Genomic DNA, 19898 nt, shown 5'->3' with positions numbered 1-19898 from the left:
GTGCTCATAGTCCAACATGCAGTGCTCATTAACGAACATACAGTGCTCATAGACCAACATACAGTGCTCATAGTCCAACATACAATGCTCATAGACCTACATACAGTGCTCATAGACCAACATACAGTGCTCATAGACCAACATACAGTGCTCATAGTCCTACATACAGTGCTCATAGTCCTACATACAGTGCTCATAGTCCTACATACATAGCTCATAGTCCTACATACAGTGCTCATAGTCCTACATACAGTGCTCATAGTCCCACATACAGTGCTCATAGACCTACATACAGTGCTCATAGACCTACATACAGTGCTCATAGACCAACATACAGTGCTCATAGACCTACATACAGTGCTCATAGACCTACATACAGTGCTCATAGACCAACATACAGTGCTCATAGACAACATACAGTGCTCATAGTCCTACATACAGTGCTCATAGTCCTACATACAATGCTCATAGTCCTACATACAATGCTCATAGACCAACATACAATGCTCATAGACCAACATACAGTGCCCATAGACCTACATACAGTGCTCATAGACCTACATACAGTGCTCATAGACCTACATACAGTGCTCATAGACCAACATACAGTGCTCATAGACCAACATACAGTGCTCATAGACCTACATACAGTGCTCATAGACCTACATACAGTGCTCATAGACCTACATACAGTGCTCATAGACCTACATACAGTGCTCATAGACCTACATACAGTGCTCATAGACCAACATACAGTGCTCATAGTCCAACATACAGTGCTCATAGTCCAACATACCGTGCTCATAGACCAACATACCGTGCTCATAGACCAACATACCGTGCTCATAGACCAACATACCGTGCTCATAGACCAACATACAGTGCTCATAGACCAACATATAGTGACCACATAACAGCCCCATACACAGTCATCCAACAACGGTGCAATATAATGTCTACATAAAACTGCTAGTAGATGCTCGCCTCAAGCGCCCGTCCATCCGTGGTGCCCCCCACCGCAGACCGCACAGGTCGCCCACCCTTAAAACCAGCCCTGTAATTGCTACTCGGACACCAGTTGAATTCTAAGTTTACATGTAAGGAACCTGCAGATGTTTTCCTGTTACGTTGTCACAATGAAGGTTCAATAGTAACATCTCTGATAATCACATTACAGCATCAATGACTGTGACCGTCACCCCCTGTAAAATATGTGCCCCCCCCAACTCCACCATGCGGAGTGAGGAGGGTGGAGATGGAGTTAAACATAAATCTGTGGGATGAATTGTCAGCAGTGCCACAGACTGATCGCCTCCATGCCACGCCGCATTGATAACCCCTCAGCAGTGCCACAGGCTGATCACCTCCATGCCACGCCGCATTGATAACACCTCAGCAGTGCCACAGGCTGATCACCTCCATGCCACGCCGCATTGATAACACCTCAGCAGTGCCACAGACTGATCGCCTCCATGCCACGCCGCATTGATTACCCCTCAGCAGTGCCACAGGCTGATCACCTCCATGCCACGCTGCATTGATAACACCTCAGCAGTGCCACAGGCTGATCACCTCCATGCCACGCCGCATTGATAACACCTCAGCAGTGCCACAGACTGATCGCCTCCATGCCACGCCGCATTGATGCAGAATTTATGCAGAGTCGGAGACCCGGCCAAGTATTGAGGGCAGATACTGGACAGACTTCTCTGTAGGACGAGATTTCGGTATTAAAAATCATTTTTGAAATTGGGCTTATATAATATTCTCATTTTCTGAGACACAACATTTTGGGTTTTCAGTAACTGTTCCCATAATCATCAACATTAACAGAAAAAATTGCTGGAAATAGATCCCTCTGTGTGATGAATCTATAGAATATATGAGATCCCTCTGTGTGTAATGAATCTATAGAATATGAGAGACACTTTTTGAATTGAATTACTGACATAAAGTAACTTTTTGATGATATTCTAATTCAGTGAGAAGAACTAGCACTACTGGGCTGCAAGCTGACTCCGCTCAATGCCAGGCAGCTGCTGCAAAGGAAAAAGTTTTGTTACAACTTTTCCACCCTTCTGGTTTAAATGCAAATTAAATGCAAGGTACTTAGGGCCCCGATGGTGGACTGAGAAGTCCTAGGCCATTATTTCAATCCTATGTAGATAATAGAGTCCAATGTGGGCCCAGGGTGGGAGATGGGGGACGAGGGTGCTCTGTTGGATGTTAAACAATTACATGACCTTGACCTCTGACTAAAAGTAATCGCCACTAGAGTTGCCTCCTACGAGGGCTGTGCCACCTGTCACCACAAACCAGAAACGCTCTTGTCTCTATACGGCCACGTGGCGCTGTTTTTGCCCATCTGTGTGGTCACGTGAAACAGACCCTTATGGTAGTGATGACGCTGCGCCCCGTGGAAAGCCCATGCACCCCCTGCTCTCTGTAGAACACATCTTTGACCTTTTCCTCTTTTTCCAAACCTGGTAACGCGCTCATAATAGATGCTGCGGTTGTTTTCGGCGCAGAACATTAATTTGGAAATGTATTTTTACACAAGGTCTCTTATAATCTGGTTTGTAAACATTCTTGGTGGTGGGAACAGCTTCAGCTACAGTATACAGCTACGGCTGTGCAAACACCAGATAAGGCTACTCCATAAATACGAGCCACGGCACTGGGCGCCACATTCTCCATGATGATCCCCGTGGTATTAGCAGTGTTCCTGGTGGCTGGAGGTAAGTAGTAGAACTGATCCTGGTGGCTGAGGGTAGGAAGTAACTGTGCTCCTGGTGGATGGGGGTAAGTAGTATAGAATACATGACCTGCTGGCTGGGGGTAAATAGTAGCATTGCTCCTGGTGACTGGGGTTAAGTAGTAGCAGTGATCCTGGTGGCTGGGGGTAAGTAGTAGCAGTGCTCCTGGTGACTGGGGGTAAGTAGTAGCAGTGCTCCTGGTGACTGGGGATAAGTAGTAGCCGTGATCCTGGTGACTGGGGATAAGTAGTAGCAGTGCTCCTGGTGGCTGGGGGTAAGTAGTATCAGTGATCCTGGTGGTTGGGGGTAAGTAGTAGCAGTGTTCCTGGTGGCTGGGGGTAAGTAGTAGCCGTGATCCTGGTGGCTGGGGGTAAGTAGTAGCAGTGATCCTGGTGGTTGGGGGTAAGTAGTAGCAGTGTTCCTGGTGGCTAGGGGTAAGTAGTAGCAGTGCTCCTGGTGACTGGGGGTAAGTAGTAGCAGTGATCCTGGTGGCTGGGGGTAAGTAGTAGCAGTGCTCCTGGTGACTGGGGGTAAGTAGTAGCAGTGCTCCTGGTGACTGGGTGAGGGTTGGATCTTATAGGGCGAGATAAGAGGCATTTCCGGCATGGCAGTGCGGGCACATAGAGGATCCTAGGACAGTGCCAGTGACCTATCTGCCCATCTGTGGTCGCTCTTAGTTACTCTTTTTTTTCCTGTAATTAATCTTTTGCTTTTGTCTTGCACAGCGTCCGGCTGCGGAGTCCCCACTTACAATCCCTTGGTATCACGAGTGGTAAATGGTGATGAGGTTATACCCCACAGCTGGCCCTGGCAGGTGAGTGGAGCTTCCTCCTCCATATAGACCAAATGCAGGTCCTTTATTATTTGTCATAAATTATTAGATTTGCCCCAGAATGACCTGATGATGACCCCGTGGTCACTGCCGACAGGATCCGGGTGCTGTTTATGGAGACCTGTACTCTGTAATTTGTTGTTCTATGTATGTTACGTGTTCATTAATAACAGAGGGCGGTTTTCTCCCGTGATGCAGGTGTCTCTCCAGTACATCTATAATGGATACTGGTATCACACATGCGGAGCAAGTCTCATCTCATCCAACTGGGTGCTGACTGCTGCTCACTGCATCAGGTGAGTGCGTAAAGGAGCAATGGCAGACCACTGACGACTGGGCTAAGGGGGTTTATGGTGAGAGTGGTTTTGTATTTTGCATGAGGTCATGTGACACTTTTTAGTAATGTATATTATTAAACTGTTACATTGTTACGGAGAATGTTGGCCTCAAACTCGCCCCCATGGCTTCTCTCTTTTTCAGTTCCTCCAACATCTACCGTGTCATGTTGGGTAAACACAACTTTCGGGTGGCTGAATCCGGTCAGAAGACCATCAGCGTCGTTAAACTGATCAATCATTCAAAATGGAACCCAAACAGACTCTCTGCAGGGTAATGTCCTCACCGAGTCCATCTTTAGGGGTTATTTATGGGAAGGTCCAATGAGATCATAATAGGATTCCTTTCGAATTTTTTGAATATTTATAGTACCTGTTACATTAAGGTTGTCAGAGCCCCGCCCCCTGTGACTATCATTATTGAATAGCTAGATTATATATACCATTGGAACATTAACCCCAAAAAATGTGAATTAATGCCTGGCACCTCATTGCCATAAGTACAGGTCCAAAATGTAGCAAACAAGGGAAAGTGGCACTGGGCGGAGGGTGGCATTGCTCCTCTCTAAAACAAGAGATATTTTATATATAAAATATTTCTCACCAGATTCGATATCTCTCTGATTAAGTTGGAACAACCAGTAGAATTTAGCGACACTATCCAGCCTGCATGCCTGCCCGCTGCTGGTAGTATACTGAATAACAATGTTGGCTGCTATGTCACTGGATGGGGCAATCTGCAAAGTAAGTGACGTTCAATATATAGACTTGTTATAAGTGTGAGATCAGGGCCACAAATGAATGAAGGGCTTGTGCGTGACCCCATGGCAGTTCCATAGTATTGTAAATTAAAGTTGCATTAAACCTCCAACTATGTGCGGTTTTACAACAAAGTTTTTTTTATTGTATAGTATAAAATGCAGGAAGTCACTTGATAAGGCAATGGAGGAGGAACATGAAGCTCCTGAGCCCCAAAGCAAAATCTGTACCAGGGTCCCCATCTAGCACATACCATTTATAATACTGGAGTCTTCTTACGTGGCAGTTTGTGCTCCCTCCAGGCCCCAGGTGCAACTCTTGCCTCTGCACTCCCTATGCTCACCCTAAGAGGCGTCATGTCTGACCCCATGGCGGTTCCATGAGTTTTGGAATAGACTATTCTATGTTTAGGCCATAAGTGTTACATTGAGGTTTCTAGCTGCTTGTAGGCTTTTTTATTGCTTCATTTTGATGATGATTTTTGTCTTTTATAGCTGATGGTCCTTCTCCTGACAAGCTGCAGCAAGGTTCTCTGTTGGTGGTGGACCATGCCACGTGCTCTCAGTCTGACTGGTGGGGTAAATCAGTTCAGACTAACATGATTTGCGCTGGTGGAGATGGCGTTATCTCAAGCTGCTACGTAATTTATTTGATTTTTTTGTTTTTAGTACTCGTATCTTGTTGTGGTCTTGAGTGACATTATGTCATATACTCCGGTCACATCCAGAGCTGCAGGCAATATTCTGCTGGACATCACTTGTAATAATCAGAACAGCAGCTGTTGGATAAGCTCCTTACAATTTAGATGAGATCCCATAATGCAATGCACTCTAGGTAGAGTCCCTCCTGGTGACACTACACTTACCAAAATACACTGCAGCAGAACATGTTCTGTAAGACAGCAATGTAGGGGGAAGCAGCAACATGTAAGGTTCTGTATCCTGAGTGTTAACAGGAAACCAGCCGTATTAAATGCAGCTCTGGATGTGAGGGGAGTCAAAGGACAAAATGATGCTGTGTGTGTATGTATAAAGGAGACAATTAGTTATAACCGATAAGCGTTCTCCAAACTGTGGCTGTCAGGGCATGCTGGGAGTTGTAGTTTTGCGACAGCTGGGGAGCCGCAGGTTGAGGACCACTGACCTATAATGTGACTTTGGTTTTGCAGGGAGATTCTGGAGGACCCTTGAACTGTCTGAATGACCAAGGCGTCTGGGAAGTCCATGGCGTGGTCAGTTTTGGTTCCTCCCTCGGATGTAACTACTACAAGAAGCCGTCCGTCTTCAGCCGCGTCTCCGACTACAACAGCTGGATCAGCACAGTACGTATCCCATGGTGCACGGCAACCAATCACAACACCGCATTCATTTTTAAACCTGACGCATAAAAGCAGCGATCTGATTGGTTGATTTTTTTTTTGCTGCATTGGCAATTTATCTCACATTAACCCCGTACGCTCTGTTTTATTTCAGACTATTGCATCAAACTGATGACCTTCGGGAATCACGTGACCTCTGCAAACAACAAATGCGGCAAAACATCCCGAAAACCGCCCTTTTTTTTTTTTTTCTTGTATTTTACCACGAATTCCTATAATAGAGTAAATTAAAATAATTTTTGTAAAATCAATATTAAAATTCTTCTCGTGGTTAGATGCGGAAGGATTTATCTTGTGATACAAGCGGCCATCTTTAAAAATAAAAACAATCTATCGGAGTCCGACATTTTTTCTTCAGTGTTATCTATCGGCGGAGTACAATGTACGATCCACTGACGATCAATTATAATCTATGGTGTAACCTAGTGTCCAATTTCCCTGCAGCGCTACCACAGGGGAAATGAAGTATTGCATCATTGAAATCAATGGGATTTCTTTGTAATATATGGAGGTGCCGAGTCTTCTATAGTGAGAGACACACGGCTCTCCCCCCCGACTGGGGATCCTGAAAGGCAGGGGCGCACTTAGAGAGGGTTCCCAGTACCAGGATGTAGTGAGCTCCCCCTAGTGGTGACAGAAAGAAAGAATTTTGCTCAATATTTTCTCCTGAACTGCTTAGAGGTGGTCTAAGCATTTCAGGAGAAAATATTCAGCAAAATTCTTTCTGTCACCACTAGGGGGAGCTCACTACATACTGATTTATGTAAGCTGTCTAAATCCCTATGCAATGAGCTCCCCCTAGTGGTGGCTGCAGGTATCCAGAATTTTATTATGTTGTTCTATGGCCATGTGAAGAAAAATAGGGGATTTGGAGCTATGTGTCAGAAAAACAGAACTCCAACCCCTATAAAGAACCCTGGACCGTTTTAGATGTAATAAAATCAATTATAGATAGACAACCACTATTAACCCCTTCACCATCCAACACAATGTAGACCGTTTTTCCACTGTGGTTTTGAGGGCATATTGTTGACCCGTCCTAGATGGGGGCAAGAAAAAAAATGGGGTGGGGGGGGGGTTAAAGGGCAGAGCCAATTCCCACATTGCCTTAATGTTATCCGTTGGGCCAGGGAGCCGCCATATTCCTTCAAGATTATCTCCAGTTTATCGTTGACCTTTATACAATCCAGCCTGGACCAACGAGAAGTTTACCGCGAGGTGCTACCAAGACCTTCCTGCCGCCATTTCCTTGCTCGGGTTCCTCGGTGGGTGAACGCTTGCTCTCCGTACATCCCCACCAGACATGGAGCATATTTACCTCTCATCATATCCCCTAAAGGAATAAAACTTCAAATATTGAATAAAATTCCGGAAATCACTTTTATTTAAAGGGATTGTCCAGGATTAGAAAAACATTGCTGCTTTCTTCCAAAAAACAGCGCCACATCTGACCACAGGTTGTGTCTGGTATTGCAGGTCAGATTCATTGAAGTGAATGAGCTTAGCTGCAATACCACACACAACCACTGAACAGGTGTGGCGCTGTGTTTTTCTAGTCTTGGACAATGATTTCTATAAGGTGTTCCCAGCATGCTTTGTGAGAATGAGAACTTTTCCAGGTTTTCAAATCTTTCTAATTGCTACATAGTGTCTGATACCTTCAGCGGCTCATTTCAAGGATGTGACTTGGATCGTGGATTAGTAGAATATTTTACAAGGTGTTACATCGGTGACTTCAGATATGAAGATCTTGCTGATTTATAACCCTTCACCTGCTGCCGGTCATTCTCCGGTCCATATTATAAAGGCGCATCCACTGAGTGGTCACTGAGAACACACCTAACCCCCCCCCCCCTTAAGTCTAGCTGTCACTTACTGCGCATGCTTAGAAAATAACCCACCCTTCACCTAGCTGTCACTTACTGCGCATGGTCAGAAAATGCCCCCCCCATTCGTCTAGCTGTCACTTACTGCGCATGCTTAGAAAATGAACCCCCCTTCGTCTAGCTGTCACTTACTGCGCATGGTCAGAAAATGCCCCCCCCCATTCGTCTAGCTGTCACTTACTGCGCATGCTCAGAAAATGAACCCCCCTTCGTCTAGCTGTCACTTACTGCGCATGCTCAGAAAATGAACCCCCTTCGTCTAGCTGTCACTTACTGCGCGTGCTCAGAAAACGCCCCCCCTTTGTCTAGCTGTCACTTACTGCGCGTGCTCAGAAAATGACCCCCCCCTTCGTCTAGCTGTCACTTACTACGCATGCTCAGAAAATGACCCCCCTCGTCTAGATGTCACTTACTGCGCATGCTCAGAAAATGACCCCCCCTTCGTCTAGCTGTCACTTACTGCGCGTGCTCAGAAAATGCCCCCCCTTTGTCTAGCTGTCACTTACTGCGCATGCTCAGAAAATGACCCCCTCTCGTCTAGCTGTCACTTACTGCGCATGCGAAGATAGGTGTCAGAGGTCAACCTGTACTGCGCATGCGCGCTGACCTGGTTTCGATTGGCCTCTGAGAGGTGACCGGGCCGGGGTCGCTGGTCGCCATGACGCTCTTTCATTTCGGAAATTGCTTCGCTTTGGCCTATTTCCCGTATTTCATCACCTACAAATGCAGCGGCCTGTGAGTACCGGGAGCGGGGAGGTGGTGGGCACCGGAGTGGAGGTGGTGGGCACCGGGTGACCATGTGTCTGTGTTGCAGGTCGGAGTACAGCGCCTTCTGGAGATGTGTCCAGGCCGGAGCCACCTACCTGTGTGTGCAGCTCTGCAAGGTGAGGGGGCACAGGGTGAATGGCATTACATGGCTAAGGTTTGCATAGGAGGCACAGGGTGTTGGATGTAGAACAGCGGGTAAAGGTGGCACCAGGGCGTGGCATGGGGGTGGGTAACACAGTACCAGGGCTGGTGGTGGCACCGGAGATGTAAACCTCGCCTCTATTATTTCAGCAGCGGCAGCGTCACAGAACAGGGTGTTACCAGGGTAGAAGGCACGGGTTGGCACAGCAGGGAGTGGCACAGGTGGTTGGGGGCAGCGCTGTGGGTCAGGGGGGGCAGCAGGGTTGGGAGATACACCAGCGCTAGGTCACATGGGATTGGGTGCAGGTGGTAGAGGGGGAGGGGGTAGTTGATAGGGTTGGTAATGCCTGTGTAGTGTAACGCTGGGGGTGCATGTGGCATGGTTGATAACATAGTGGGGGGGGGGGGGGGGCACATCTCGTTGTCAGGTGGTCAGAGTATATTGCTGTAGTTCCGGGGGTGGTGAGGTTGTGGGTGAGGGGTGATGGTATAGAGGGGCAGTCAGTGAGGGGTTGTCATGCCCGCTATGGAGGCTCTAGAGTCTGGATATGGGGGGGGGGGGGACGTGTGTGTGCCGCTGCTGTGGGGTTCAGGGGGGGACCGGCTCGTACAGGGAGTGTTGGGGGGCGGAGGTTTGGCAGCCGCTCATGATCTTCTCTTCCGGTTACAGATGCTTTTCCTGGCAACGTTTTTCCCGACCTGGGAAGGAGCGGCCGGAGCCTTCGACTTTATTGGGGTGAGAGACTGGAAATGCTATAAGGGATCGTCCACTCTGGAGGTTATAGGGGGGGGGGGGCAGCGATCAGGACCCCAGGACTGAGGACCGCAGCCCGGACATCACATGTTGAGAAGATATTCGGGGGAAACAACCCCTATAACTGTAGGTTCCGCGTGTGGGATTGTGCTCGGATGTGCCGGGGAATCCCATAATAGCCAGTCCTCAATATGAACATCTTATATCTGTACATGAGGGGGTCCCGGGGGCCGCATGGTGGAAAGGAGGGGAATTGCTGCAGTAAAAAAATCATGCCCTTCCTGCAATGCATTATGGGTGCTCAATTAAGATGCTTGGGAGTGTTTGGCAGCCCTGTGCTGATGAATCTGTAGGATTCTGAATGCAGCTCTGGATGTGACTGTAATATCAGACGTGAATGCAGCTCTGGATGTGACTGTAATATCAGACATGCGAGTGCAGCTCTGGATGTGACTGTAATATCAGACATGCGAGTGCAGCTCTGGATGTGACTGTAATATCAGACATGCGAATGCAGCTCTGGATGTAACTGTAATATGATGTGAGTGCAGCTCTGGATGTAACTGTAATATGATGTGAGTGCAGCTCTGGATGTGACTGGAGTATAACATATAGATAGAGCAGAGTGCAGATCACCATGATGTTATTTATGACGGGAACGTTTGTCTCCTAGGAGTTCATGAAGGCCACGGTTGATCTGGCAGATTTGTTGGGTTTGCATTTGGTAATGTCTCGGAACGCAGGAAAAGGGGAGTACAAGATAATGGTGGCAGCGATGGGATGGGCGACCGCAGAACTGGTCATGTCCAGGTAAGACTTCTCACTAACCTTCAGAGCCTGAGTGTAAAAAATCGTATTTAAAGGGAAGTGCACCCAGAAGTAGCTCGCCGGCCGAGTGAGTGACCGGGGCTCGCCGGCCGAGTGAGTGACCGGGGCTCGCCGGCCGAGTGAGTGACCGGGGCTCGCCGGCCGAGTGAGTGACCGGGGCTCGCCGGCCGAGTGAGTGACCGGGGCTCGCCGGCCGAGTGAGTGACCGGGGCTCGCCGGCCGAGTGAGTGACCGGGGCTCGCCGGCCGAGTGAGTGACCGGGGCTCGCCGGCCGAGTGAGTGACCGGGGCTCGCCGGCCGAGTGAGTGACCGGGGCTCGCCGGCCGAGTGACTGACCGGGGCTCGCCGGCCGAGTGACTGACCGGGGCTCGCCGGCCGAGTGACTGACCGGGGCTCGCCGGCCGAGTGACTGACCGGGGCTCGCCAAGTGACCGGTCACATGCGATAATCACTTCTGGGTGGATTTCCCCTGTAATCTTTGGTATTCACCTTTAACCTGATGCCACGTCTCGTCTGGTGCCAGGTGTCTTCCTCTTTGGGTCGGTGCCCGAGGAATTGAATTTGACTGGAAGTACATCCAGATGAGCATCGACTCTAACATCAGCCTGGTATGACCCCCTCACCCTCCTGCCTCATATTACCCTCTAAATGCCCGTTTCACCTTTTAACCTGTACCCGTTGCTTTTGTAGGTGCACTACATGGCGGTAGCGGCGCTGGTCTGGATGTGGACGCGCTATGATCTCCCCGCTCACTTCCGTCTGCCTGTCACCGTGCTCCTGGGGCTCAGCATGTACAAGGCCTTCCTCATGGAGTGAGTAGACGGGAGGGTGATGCCGCGATGTCACTGACGCTCTGTAGACTGCTGTTTGTGGCAGCCTGTAGTGTGCAGTGGTTGGCTCTGAAGCCTCAGATCCTTCTCTCTGCCAGTGGGGGGAGGGATTCAGTTTATAATAAGGGAATTTTTGGGGCATTGCTCTTTATGTAAGCTGCTTCCTGGAGTTGCCCTTTAACCCCAGTCACGTACATGTACGTGATAAGCAATATAGGGAAGTATGGAGCGCGGTCACGGGCTGAGTGCGCTCCGTACGCTGCGGGTGTCGGCTGTGTTCTACAGCTGACACCCAGGACTAACGGCAAGGAACGGTGTTCCCGGCCGTTTAACCCCTCAAATGCTGCGGTTAACCACGACCGCGGCATCCGAGGCGTTGAAAAGAGGGGTGGGGCGGCTTAACAGTGCCCCCACAATGCGATCATGGGCTGCCGATGGTTGTCATGGCAGCCCAGGGGCCTAATGAAAGCCCCCAGCACTGCCTTCTGTCTGCCTGTGGCCAGGGCTGAACAGGAGCCTGTAAAAATGACGATATGCTGCAATGCGCGAGCGACCTAACGATCGCTGGTTCATGTCCCCCTAGTGGGACTAATAAAAAGTGTAAAAAAAAAAAACACCTTTTCCCGATTTTTTTATTTTTTTTTTTTTATTTATTTTTTTTTTTTTCCTCTAAAGTAATGTCAAAAATAACAAAATCTGTATTTCTGCGTCTGTAAAAGTCTGAACTATAACAATATACCGTTATTCAACTCGCACGGTGAACGCCGTACAAAAACAAAAATTTTAACCGCCAAAATCAGTTTTTGGGTCACCTCGGCTCTAAATTTTTTTTTTATAAAAAGTGATCAAAAAGTCGCATGTACCAAAAAATGATACCAATAAAAACTGCAGCTCGTCCCGCAAAGAAATTCTCCCCGACACCGCCCAATCCACGGAAAAATAAAGTTACGGCTCCCAGAATGCGGTGAAACAAAACTTTTTTTGTTTTTTTTTAATAAATAGTTTTTTTCTTTGTAAAATATGAAAAACCTGTGTACATTCGGTATCGCCGTAATCGTACTGAGACGCAGAATAAAGTTAAGTTGTCGTTTTTACAGCACGGTGAAAGCCGTAAAAACAAACCATGGAGGAATCGCAGTTTTTTCCAATTTCAGCCCGCGATTTGGTACTTTACGTGGCGCTGTTAGAAACTACAACTCCTCCCGCAAAAGAGAAGCCCCCGCGCCGCTCTATTGACGGGAAAAAAATAACTAAAAATACGGCTCTTGGAAGGCGGGGAGGGAAAAACGAAAAATTTAAAATAGTGCTTAAGGGGTTAATCCTCCTGTGACCCTCTGTCTCTTTCTTTGCAGCTGCTTTGTGCACATTTTCTTGCTGGGCAGCTGGACGTCTCTGCTCCTGAAGGCGGTGACCACCGGCGTGCTGTCCCTGAGCTGCCTCACGCTCTTTGTAAGCCTCGTTCACGGTAACTGAGCGCCCCGAGGGCGGGGACGACGCTATGTGTGTTCTGCTTTAAATTAATTTCGTAAAATCTTTATAATAAAAGACACTTGGACCATTCGTTTGACCTCTAGACTTGTGGGAAAAGAAAACATTGGTGTCACTCCAGTCACATCCAAAGCTGCGTTTACTCTATGGATTCACTGTATATCTCACTGCTGCCCCCTGCTGTTTTAGTGTATATACGCTGCATTCCACGCTGCAGTGCTTTGTGGGAAATGTGCATACACCAGGTAGAAAGTACATCTCCCTGAATGCAATGTAGCAGAACGTATGGAATCTCAGGTGAGTCGGCAGGGGTGTCTGAAAGCTGCGTGCTGGAAGTTTCCATATGTCATTCTGAGCGCCCTGCTGTGGGCACTGCCCTGGCTTCACTGATCTTGTTCTGATCCTGAGTTGCATCAACTTTTATACTCCAATCACATCCAGAGCTGCATTCACTATTTTGCAGATTTAATGTTTGTCTTACTGATGGCCCCTGCTGTTTAAGTGTATATACATTGCATTCCACTCTGCAGTGCATTGTGGACAATGTATGTATATCATGTACAAAATACATCTCACAGAATGCAATGCAGCAGAGTGCAGCACAGTACGGGGTCTCAGCTGAGGGGTCTGACCGCTGGACGGTTCCATGTGTAATTCTTGCCGTGGGCACGGCCATTGCTTTACTTATTGTGTTCTGATCAAGTTGTATACTCCAGTCACATCCAGAGCTGCATTCACAATTTTATTGACTATAATCAGGCTTATTTTTAGGGAGTTTATAAAAAAAACAAAAACCCCCTCATTATGTCTTTGAAGATTGCCGGTGTCAACAGAGAACGATCTGATCTGTAGCGCCGCTGCTACTGCACTGAGCATGCTCCTGCCAGCACATGGGCTGTTCTCCCACTCCATAACTGCCAATAATTGTCTAGACTGGATACAATTGTAACAAACCCACAGCAGTGATCAGTTTTACATCATTATCTGCCTTGCTGTATGCCCTCCCACTATTCCAGTGCTCTCCGGGTTCATAAATAGAATTCCAGAGCGGCAGTGAAGACTGCCACAATTACCGGAGGTGCGGCCCCTGAACACGACGCGCAGCAGTTACGGTTTTAAGAATTTATTTGTATAATCCGGTAATCTCCATTGTACGGAGCGGTGACGTCACACACGATCTACAACCACGTGCGCCACATTATCGTGGCGCAATAGGCGGAGTCACAGCAGAAATAGAGGGTAAGAAAGTGCCCGCCCCTCTGCGTGCGGATCTACCGCTGCCACTGTGGCGCGACACTGCAGCCGTGCCCGGGGGAGCTCGCGGGTAGCGCCATTTCTGAAATCAATTTTCCAGATTTGTTATATATACAGCAGATTCTCTGATTCGTCGTCTTGCGTTGGAGAAAATCCAGAACGGGCTCCTTGTGAGTGAGGGGTACGACTTCCTGTGTCTTCAGCTGCGGAGGAGGAGCGGGGGGTATGTGACGGGGTCCGGGCAGCTAATAGTAAAGCTCCTTGTCCCACCAGCCTGCGGGAGAACACAAAGTCAGTATGAGGACGATTTAAAGGGCCAGTAACATCATTTTTATGGAGTCAGGCGGCAGTAGATAATCTGCAGGGTTATTGGTGTTGCAGGTGCAAGTTTTCTTTGTTAGTTTTCGCTTTAGTGCAGATGATTGCAAAAGTAAGTACACCCACAATGCACCACTGTCACCCGTCACTCCTTTCATTAGGCCACACCCCTTCTCATTGTACAGTGAAATGATTGTCATCTCTGAATATGATTGACAGCAGAGCGAGCACCCAATGGGATTGTGGGACGGAGAAATATTGAGGACAATCTTACAGGTGATCGGTTATAAGCTGGACTGAGCACTTCTCATGATCGGGTGACCCCCTCCCTGCTGTGTATTATGTTCACAGGGACTCCAGTTTAGCTGCACTGGCTATTGGAGTCTATGGTAGTCGGAAATCTGCCTCCTATTTCACTATAGGCGTGGGCTGCTCTTTTCCCCCATGCTTTACACTGCAGGTCTGCTGTGTCTGGGCACAGTTGTGATTAGTGGTTCCAATTTCAAATAATTATCTAATGAAGTCTGACCGCCTGAAATCCACCTCTTGTCTTATCAAATGCTTGGACTGCTGCTCTGTCTATCCACCGTACTTTATACTGCAGCTCTGCTTGTTAATGCTTACTCTGCTGAGTATGTACGGTTTATAGGATTGGTCTACTCACTTCCTGGGTGTCTGCGGATGGCAAGCTTACGGATCTCATCATAAACGAAAATCAGGATACCGAACGGCACAGGGACGAGCCACCACTGGAACCTAAAAAGATGGAGACGGGGGTCAAAGACGGGGGGTCAAAGACGGACCTTTCTGGTGAGATGTGACTTGTCCTTGTGAGGACCAGATTTCAGGGCACAGGACATGAATTTTATCGGGTCGTCTTACAGATTTTCTTACCGGATGGGCATGAAGTTGAAGACGTTGGGCATTCCCGGGCAGTAACACAAGAAGTTACCGAGAAGAAGCTGGAAGACGATGGCGAGCACCAAGACTTTATTCCTACGGGAGGAAGGAAATCCTTATCATATACGACCATCTATGTCATCTAGTACAAGTCCTTTAATCCGGAACCAGATTGTCTGGAATCAGAAGCTGCTTTTATACCCGGGCCCCGGTGTCTGAGGGGCCCAGAGGCCACATAAGAGGACAGCGGTACCATCTATAGCAAATGAGGCCTCTGCTGTGGATTTAGAATTAGGCTCCACAAGCCTCTGTCTGGAAATCTGCTAATCCGGCACTAGCATAAAGTCCCAAATACTCCTGAACGTTTAGTCCTAAGGGGATTTGGTTGAGGGGTGGGGGGTGCAGCTGGAGTCCTTTAGTATCTGACCACTTGCATTGACTCTAAGGACAGAACTGTGGTTAATAAAACTTCCAATGGTTTGGAATTTTCAACAAATGTTCCAGATTATCAGAGTCTGTAACTGTAAAGGAGTCCCGTGATGCCTGTGAAATATAACTTCTATCAGGAGAGCAGTGATGTCACCAGTGTCACATGACTCAATAATCATGTGATCCTCTGACCTGGAGGATGATGGAGCTCAGGAGGATGAGGCTGTAGTAACGCACCTGAAGAATCCCTGCTGGAAGACGGACAGACGCCTGGTTTTTCGGATGAGGACGTCGGAAATCTGGCAGATCTCGATACTGAGGAAGAAGACGGTGTAACAGTTGTACTGCTGGTAGAGGCGCTGACTGAACGTCTGGAAATCAAAGACACGGAGGTTCATATCGGATCAATGTACTGCCCCAAGTGTACCACAGTGACACCTGCAGGATGGCGAGGAGTACTGCACACTACCAAAGATTCCTGCTCCATGGAGGGGAGAACAAGAGGAAGGTGGCAGACCAATAGTTGGACTGATCCAGAATTGGGGTGAATCAGTAAGTTGGAAATATCATTCATCTTGTATTACCCATTCCTGTCCGTAGCTGTCCTGCAAATCCTGTAAGTGCTGGTTCTCCCAGTTGGCGCGGAGCCCCAGACAGTAGGCCGGGAACCAGCCCTCCTGAGCCATCGCTGTGAAGTAGTCCACGAAGCCGGCGAATGACTGAATGACACCTGAGAAGAGGAGGGATAATAATATCAGGAGAAGATCTGTGTTCTTCCTTCATTGTCAGGTTATGTCCTCGTTCAGGACCAATTTACCAAGTCAACCCTTCCCCCCCCCCCTAATGTGATTAACTTGTGGGAACACAAATATCTTCTATATCTGCACCCCATATTTCCTCTTCATTTACCGATCTGGAAGTAGGAGTACACCGCCAGAGATTCATTCACTAGACGGTCACGACGTGGGTTTCTTGGCTTCAGGTGCATGATGTCACTCTCAGCTTTCTCATAGGCCAGAGACACCGAGGGGAACTGCAGAAACAGGACCGTGTATTATAATGTTCTCCATAAAATAGACGTGGAACATAAACATCTGATTAAAGGGGAGGTCTGCCCAAAATTATTACTTATCCTGTGCTGGTCCTGAGTTATATCCTGTATTATACTCCAGAGCTGCACTCACTATTCTGCTGGTGCAGTCACTGTGTACATACATTACATTACTTATCCTGTACTGATCCTGAGTTATAGCCTGTATTATACTCCAGAGCTGCACTCACTATTCTGCTGATGGAGTCACTGTGTACATACATTATATTACTTATCCTGTACTGATCCTGAGTTACATCCTGTATTATACTCCAGAGCTGCACTCACTATTCTGCTGGTGGAGTCACTGTGTACATACATTACATTACTTATCCTGTACTGATCCTGAGTTACATCCTGTATTATACTCCAGAGCTGCACTCACTATTCTGCTGGTGGAGTCACTGTGTACATACATTACATTACTTATCCTGTACTGATCCTGAGTTACATCCTGTATTATACTCCAGAGCTGCACTCACTATTCTGCTGGTGGAGTCACTGTGCACATACATTACATTACTTATCCTGTACTGATCCTGAGTTACATCCTGTATTATACACCAGAGCTGCACTCACTATTCTGCTGGTGGAGTCACTGTGTACATACATTACATTACTTATCCTGTACTGATCCTGAGTTACATCCTGTATTATACTCCAGAGCTGCACTCCCTATTCTGCTGGTGGAGTCACTGTGTACATACATTACATTACTTATCCTGTACTGATCCTGAGTTATATCCTGTATTATACTCCAGAGCTGCACTCACTGTTCTTCAGATTTTGTTGCAGAAACATTTAGATAAATAGAACTGAAAGTTCTGCAACAAAACCTGCCACGTGTGACTGACCCCTAATACAGGGTATAATAATTAGAGCCGGGTCAGGGTTCAATACTCACAATATCAGTACACAGCTCAATGAAGAGGATGGTGATGCAGCCCAGGGGCAGGGGGACACTGGCCGTGATGTAGATGAGATATGGCGCCAGCTCCGGGATGTTCTTGGTCAGCGTGTAGGCGATGGATTTTTTCAGATTGTCGAAAATCAGACGTCCTGCGGGAAGAAACAATAAGTGAGGCCCTTGTCCCATGTCTTATATGCAGTAGGGAGGGGACCACGGTTATAAAAGAGCAGAACAGGACTCTCCCTTTAATTATGCTGCTCTTCACCAGTATTGTCACCAGATGGCGCCATAGTCCATCAGTCGCATCTTACCCTGTTCCACTCCTGTGACGATGGAGGCAAAGTTATCATCCAATAGGATCATGTCGGCTGCGTTCTTGGCAGCATCCGACCCAGCGATTCCCATAGCGACTCCGATGTCGGCCTTCTTCAGAGCAGGAGAGTCGTTGACGCCGTCACCGGTCACCGCTACGATCGCTCCCTGTAGGAACAGGACTGTGAGCTCTTGTGCCCCATTGCATTAATATGGGCACCCCATAGATTTGAACATTGACCGGCAAAACGTTGGTATTGGATGGTGATCACATTATATTGGGGGGGGGGGGGGGGTGGTATTTACCAGTTTCTGACAACTCTCCACAATGATCAGTTTCTGCTGGGGGGACGTGCGGGCGAACACCATCTCTGGGTGCATCCTCAGCACTTCCACCAGCTCCTCGCTGCTCATTTCCTTCAGCTGTCCGCCACTGATGACACAAGCCCGAGCATCTCTGCGGAGACACGTAGTATTCTGTATTAATACACATACGGTAAAATTCCGATAGTCCGGCAATTGATGCTCCATAAAACCAACTGGTCCAACAACCTCTCAAAACAGTCGCCACTTTAAACGCAGTCTAAAAGGTCATGCGGTAGTCTTGGCAATCTGCTAGTCTGGCATCTTTTTATTCCCAAGTATGCCGGATTATCAGTTTTACTGCATCGCTTTTTAGGCCCTGTTCACACACAGTTTTTTTTGGCGCTGATTATGACGTGGAAACCACATCGGAATCAGCACCAAAAAACAGCCCAAATCTCCTCCCAGTGATTTCACCGGGAGTCAGGCATTTTTTTCCCTGACCGTTTTATTTCTGCTTGCGCTAAAAAAAAAAGCGACATGACCGTTTTTGAGTCGTTTTCCGCCTTGAAAATCCCATTGAAATCAACGGGAGATGGAAAAAGGCGGCAAATGTTTTTTTTTTTGCAAAAACCGCTCTAGTTTTTTTTTCTTCGCCTGCTGAGGGAAAAAACGCACAAAAATATATGCGTAAAAAAAACGCGTGTGGTACAAAACCACTTCATAAAAACCGGAGCTGATTTTTCTGCATGCCAAAAAAACTGTGACTATTACCGTTTGTCCACTTGCTCTACAGGAATGCGCAGGCGAGCTGCAATGTCTTCCACGGTCTCGCTGCCTTCGGAAATGATACCGACGCTGGCTGCAATAGCCTTGGCTGTGATTGGATGATCTCCGGTGACCATGATGACCTGTGAAAAAATAAAAATTTACCTCTAGGTGGCGCTTTACAATATTGCACTACACATGATTGAATGTGCTTTGTATTCTGTGTTACTTCTAGATGGGTTTCTATTTAACAGCACTCCATGTGGTCATGCATGGTATTACAAGCCAAACTTATAAAGGGTTAAAGTTATAATCTATTATCCAAAAGTACCAGAAAACTGTGAATGATCAATGATGCCGTCTCGATCATCCTATGAATCCTAGTAATCTTAAGTATGTGAACCCACAGAACATGTCACCCAATGAAACACAGGGTCCTCCACTAAATTAAAGTGAACTCGTTCCATTTTTTTCATGGTATAACCTCTACCACTGGGTGGAGCTGTAGTCTGATGCTATTCACTTACTCGGATTCCGGCAGTTCTGCATTTCATGACAGCGTCCGGGACGGTGGCTCTAGGGGGGTCAATCATAGAGATTAATCCAGCAAAGCACAGGCCACTGGTGGGAAAGTTCATCTCTTCACTGTCAAAGTTAAATCCTCGGGGATACTCCTTCTCGCTCAGGTAGAGATGACAGAAACCTGACGGGTATAATAAACTCATGTAGCGTCGGTGTAGACCTCGTATCTCGAGATCTTCCCCTAACCCTATGTTCTGCTTACCCAAGACTCTCTCTCCAAGGCCACCGAGGTCCATGTACGCCGTCTGGAAGGCCTCCTGCCATTGAGTGTCCAGAG

At 47.7% G+C, this 19898-nt stretch overlaps 3 protein-coding genes across 3 annotated transcripts in view; 2 read left to right on the top strand and 1 right to left on the bottom strand.

The window, feature by feature from the left end:
• Positions 1 to 2695: 2695 nt before the first annotated feature.
• Positions 2696 to 6389, top strand: LOC142662713 (chymotrypsin-like elastase family member 2A). Its single transcript, XM_075840927.1, has 8 exons — positions 2696 to 2738; positions 3434 to 3570; positions 3787 to 3884; positions 4069 to 4197; positions 4531 to 4667; positions 5177 to 5322; positions 5851 to 6003; positions 6155 to 6389. The coding sequence occupies exons 1-8, from the start codon at positions 2696 to 2698 to the stop codon at positions 6170 to 6172; spliced, it is 861 nt and encodes a 286-aa protein (XP_075697042.1). The 3' UTR covers positions 6173 to 6389.
• A 2122-nt stretch (positions 6390 to 8511) lies between these two features.
• Positions 8512 to 12827, top strand: TMEM147 (transmembrane protein 147). The gene is made up of 7 exons (XM_075839083.1): positions 8512 to 8681; positions 8761 to 8830; positions 9526 to 9591; positions 10283 to 10419; positions 10961 to 11045; positions 11128 to 11249; positions 12620 to 12827. Exons 1-7 carry the CDS (start codon positions 8605 to 8607, stop codon positions 12738 to 12740), a joined length of 678 nt encoding a protein of 225 aa, XP_075695198.1. The 5' UTR covers positions 8512 to 8604; the 3' UTR covers positions 12741 to 12827.
• Positions 12828 to 13478: 651 nt separating this feature from the next.
• Positions 13479 to 19898, bottom strand: part of ATP4A (ATPase H+/K+ transporting subunit alpha) — a 40928-nt gene continuing 34508 nt past the window's right edge. Inside the window, 12 exon segments of the mRNA XM_075840926.1 lie at positions 13479 to 14283; positions 14992 to 15083; positions 15222 to 15323; positions 15894 to 16027; positions 16241 to 16386; positions 16566 to 16689; positions 17651 to 17805; positions 17968 to 18136; positions 18275 to 18425; positions 19046 to 19182; positions 19567 to 19742; positions 19824 to 19898. The exon segment at positions 19824 to 19898 is cut by the window's right edge and continues 118 nt beyond it. Coding sequence (XP_075697041.1) covers positions 14255 to 14283; positions 14992 to 15083; positions 15222 to 15323; positions 15894 to 16027; positions 16241 to 16386; positions 16566 to 16689; positions 17651 to 17805; positions 17968 to 18136; positions 18275 to 18425; positions 19046 to 19182; positions 19567 to 19742; positions 19824 to 19898 — 1490 coding nt within the window. The 3' untranslated portion in view covers positions 13479 to 14254.

This window comes from Rhinoderma darwinii, chromosome 10 (assembly GCF_050947455.1).
Source record: "Rhinoderma darwinii isolate aRhiDar2 chromosome 10, aRhiDar2.hap1, whole genome shotgun sequence".
Lineage (NCBI taxonomy): Eukaryota > Metazoa > Chordata > Amphibia > Anura > Rhinodermatidae > Rhinoderma > Rhinoderma darwinii.
Note: the sequence above shows the minus strand (reverse complement) of the source record. Positions and strands in the feature narration are given on the sequence as shown.

What these genes read in the sequence shown, in the direction of transcription:
- LOC142662713 (XM_075840927.1), top strand. Translation starts at nt 2,696, where the DNA reads ATGATGATCCCCGTGGTATTAGCAGTGTTCCTGGTGGCTGGAG. An exon ending in CCCACAGCTGGCCCTGGCAG is followed by an intron (nt 3,571 to 3,786) that starts GTGAGTGGAGCT and finishes CCCGTGATGCAG; the next exon opens with GTGTCTCTCCAGTACATCTA. An exon ending in GCGTTATCTCAAGCTGCTAC is followed by an intron (nt 5,323 to 5,850) that starts GTAATTTATTTG and finishes TTGGTTTTGCAG; the next exon opens with GGAGATTCTGGAGGACCCTT.
- TMEM147 (XM_075839083.1), top strand. Translation starts at nt 8,605, where the DNA reads ATGACGCTCTTTCATTTCGGAAATTGCTTCGCTTTGGCCTATTTCCCG. An exon ending in ACCTACAAATGCAGCGGCCT is followed by an intron (nt 8,682 to 8,760) that starts GTGAGTACCGGG and finishes TCTGTGTTGCAG; the next exon opens with GTCGGAGTACAGCGCCTTCT. An exon ending in TACAAGGCCTTCCTCATGGA is followed by an intron (nt 11,250 to 12,619) that starts GTGAGTAGACGG and finishes CTTTCTTTGCAG; the next exon opens with CTGCTTTGTGCACATTTTCT.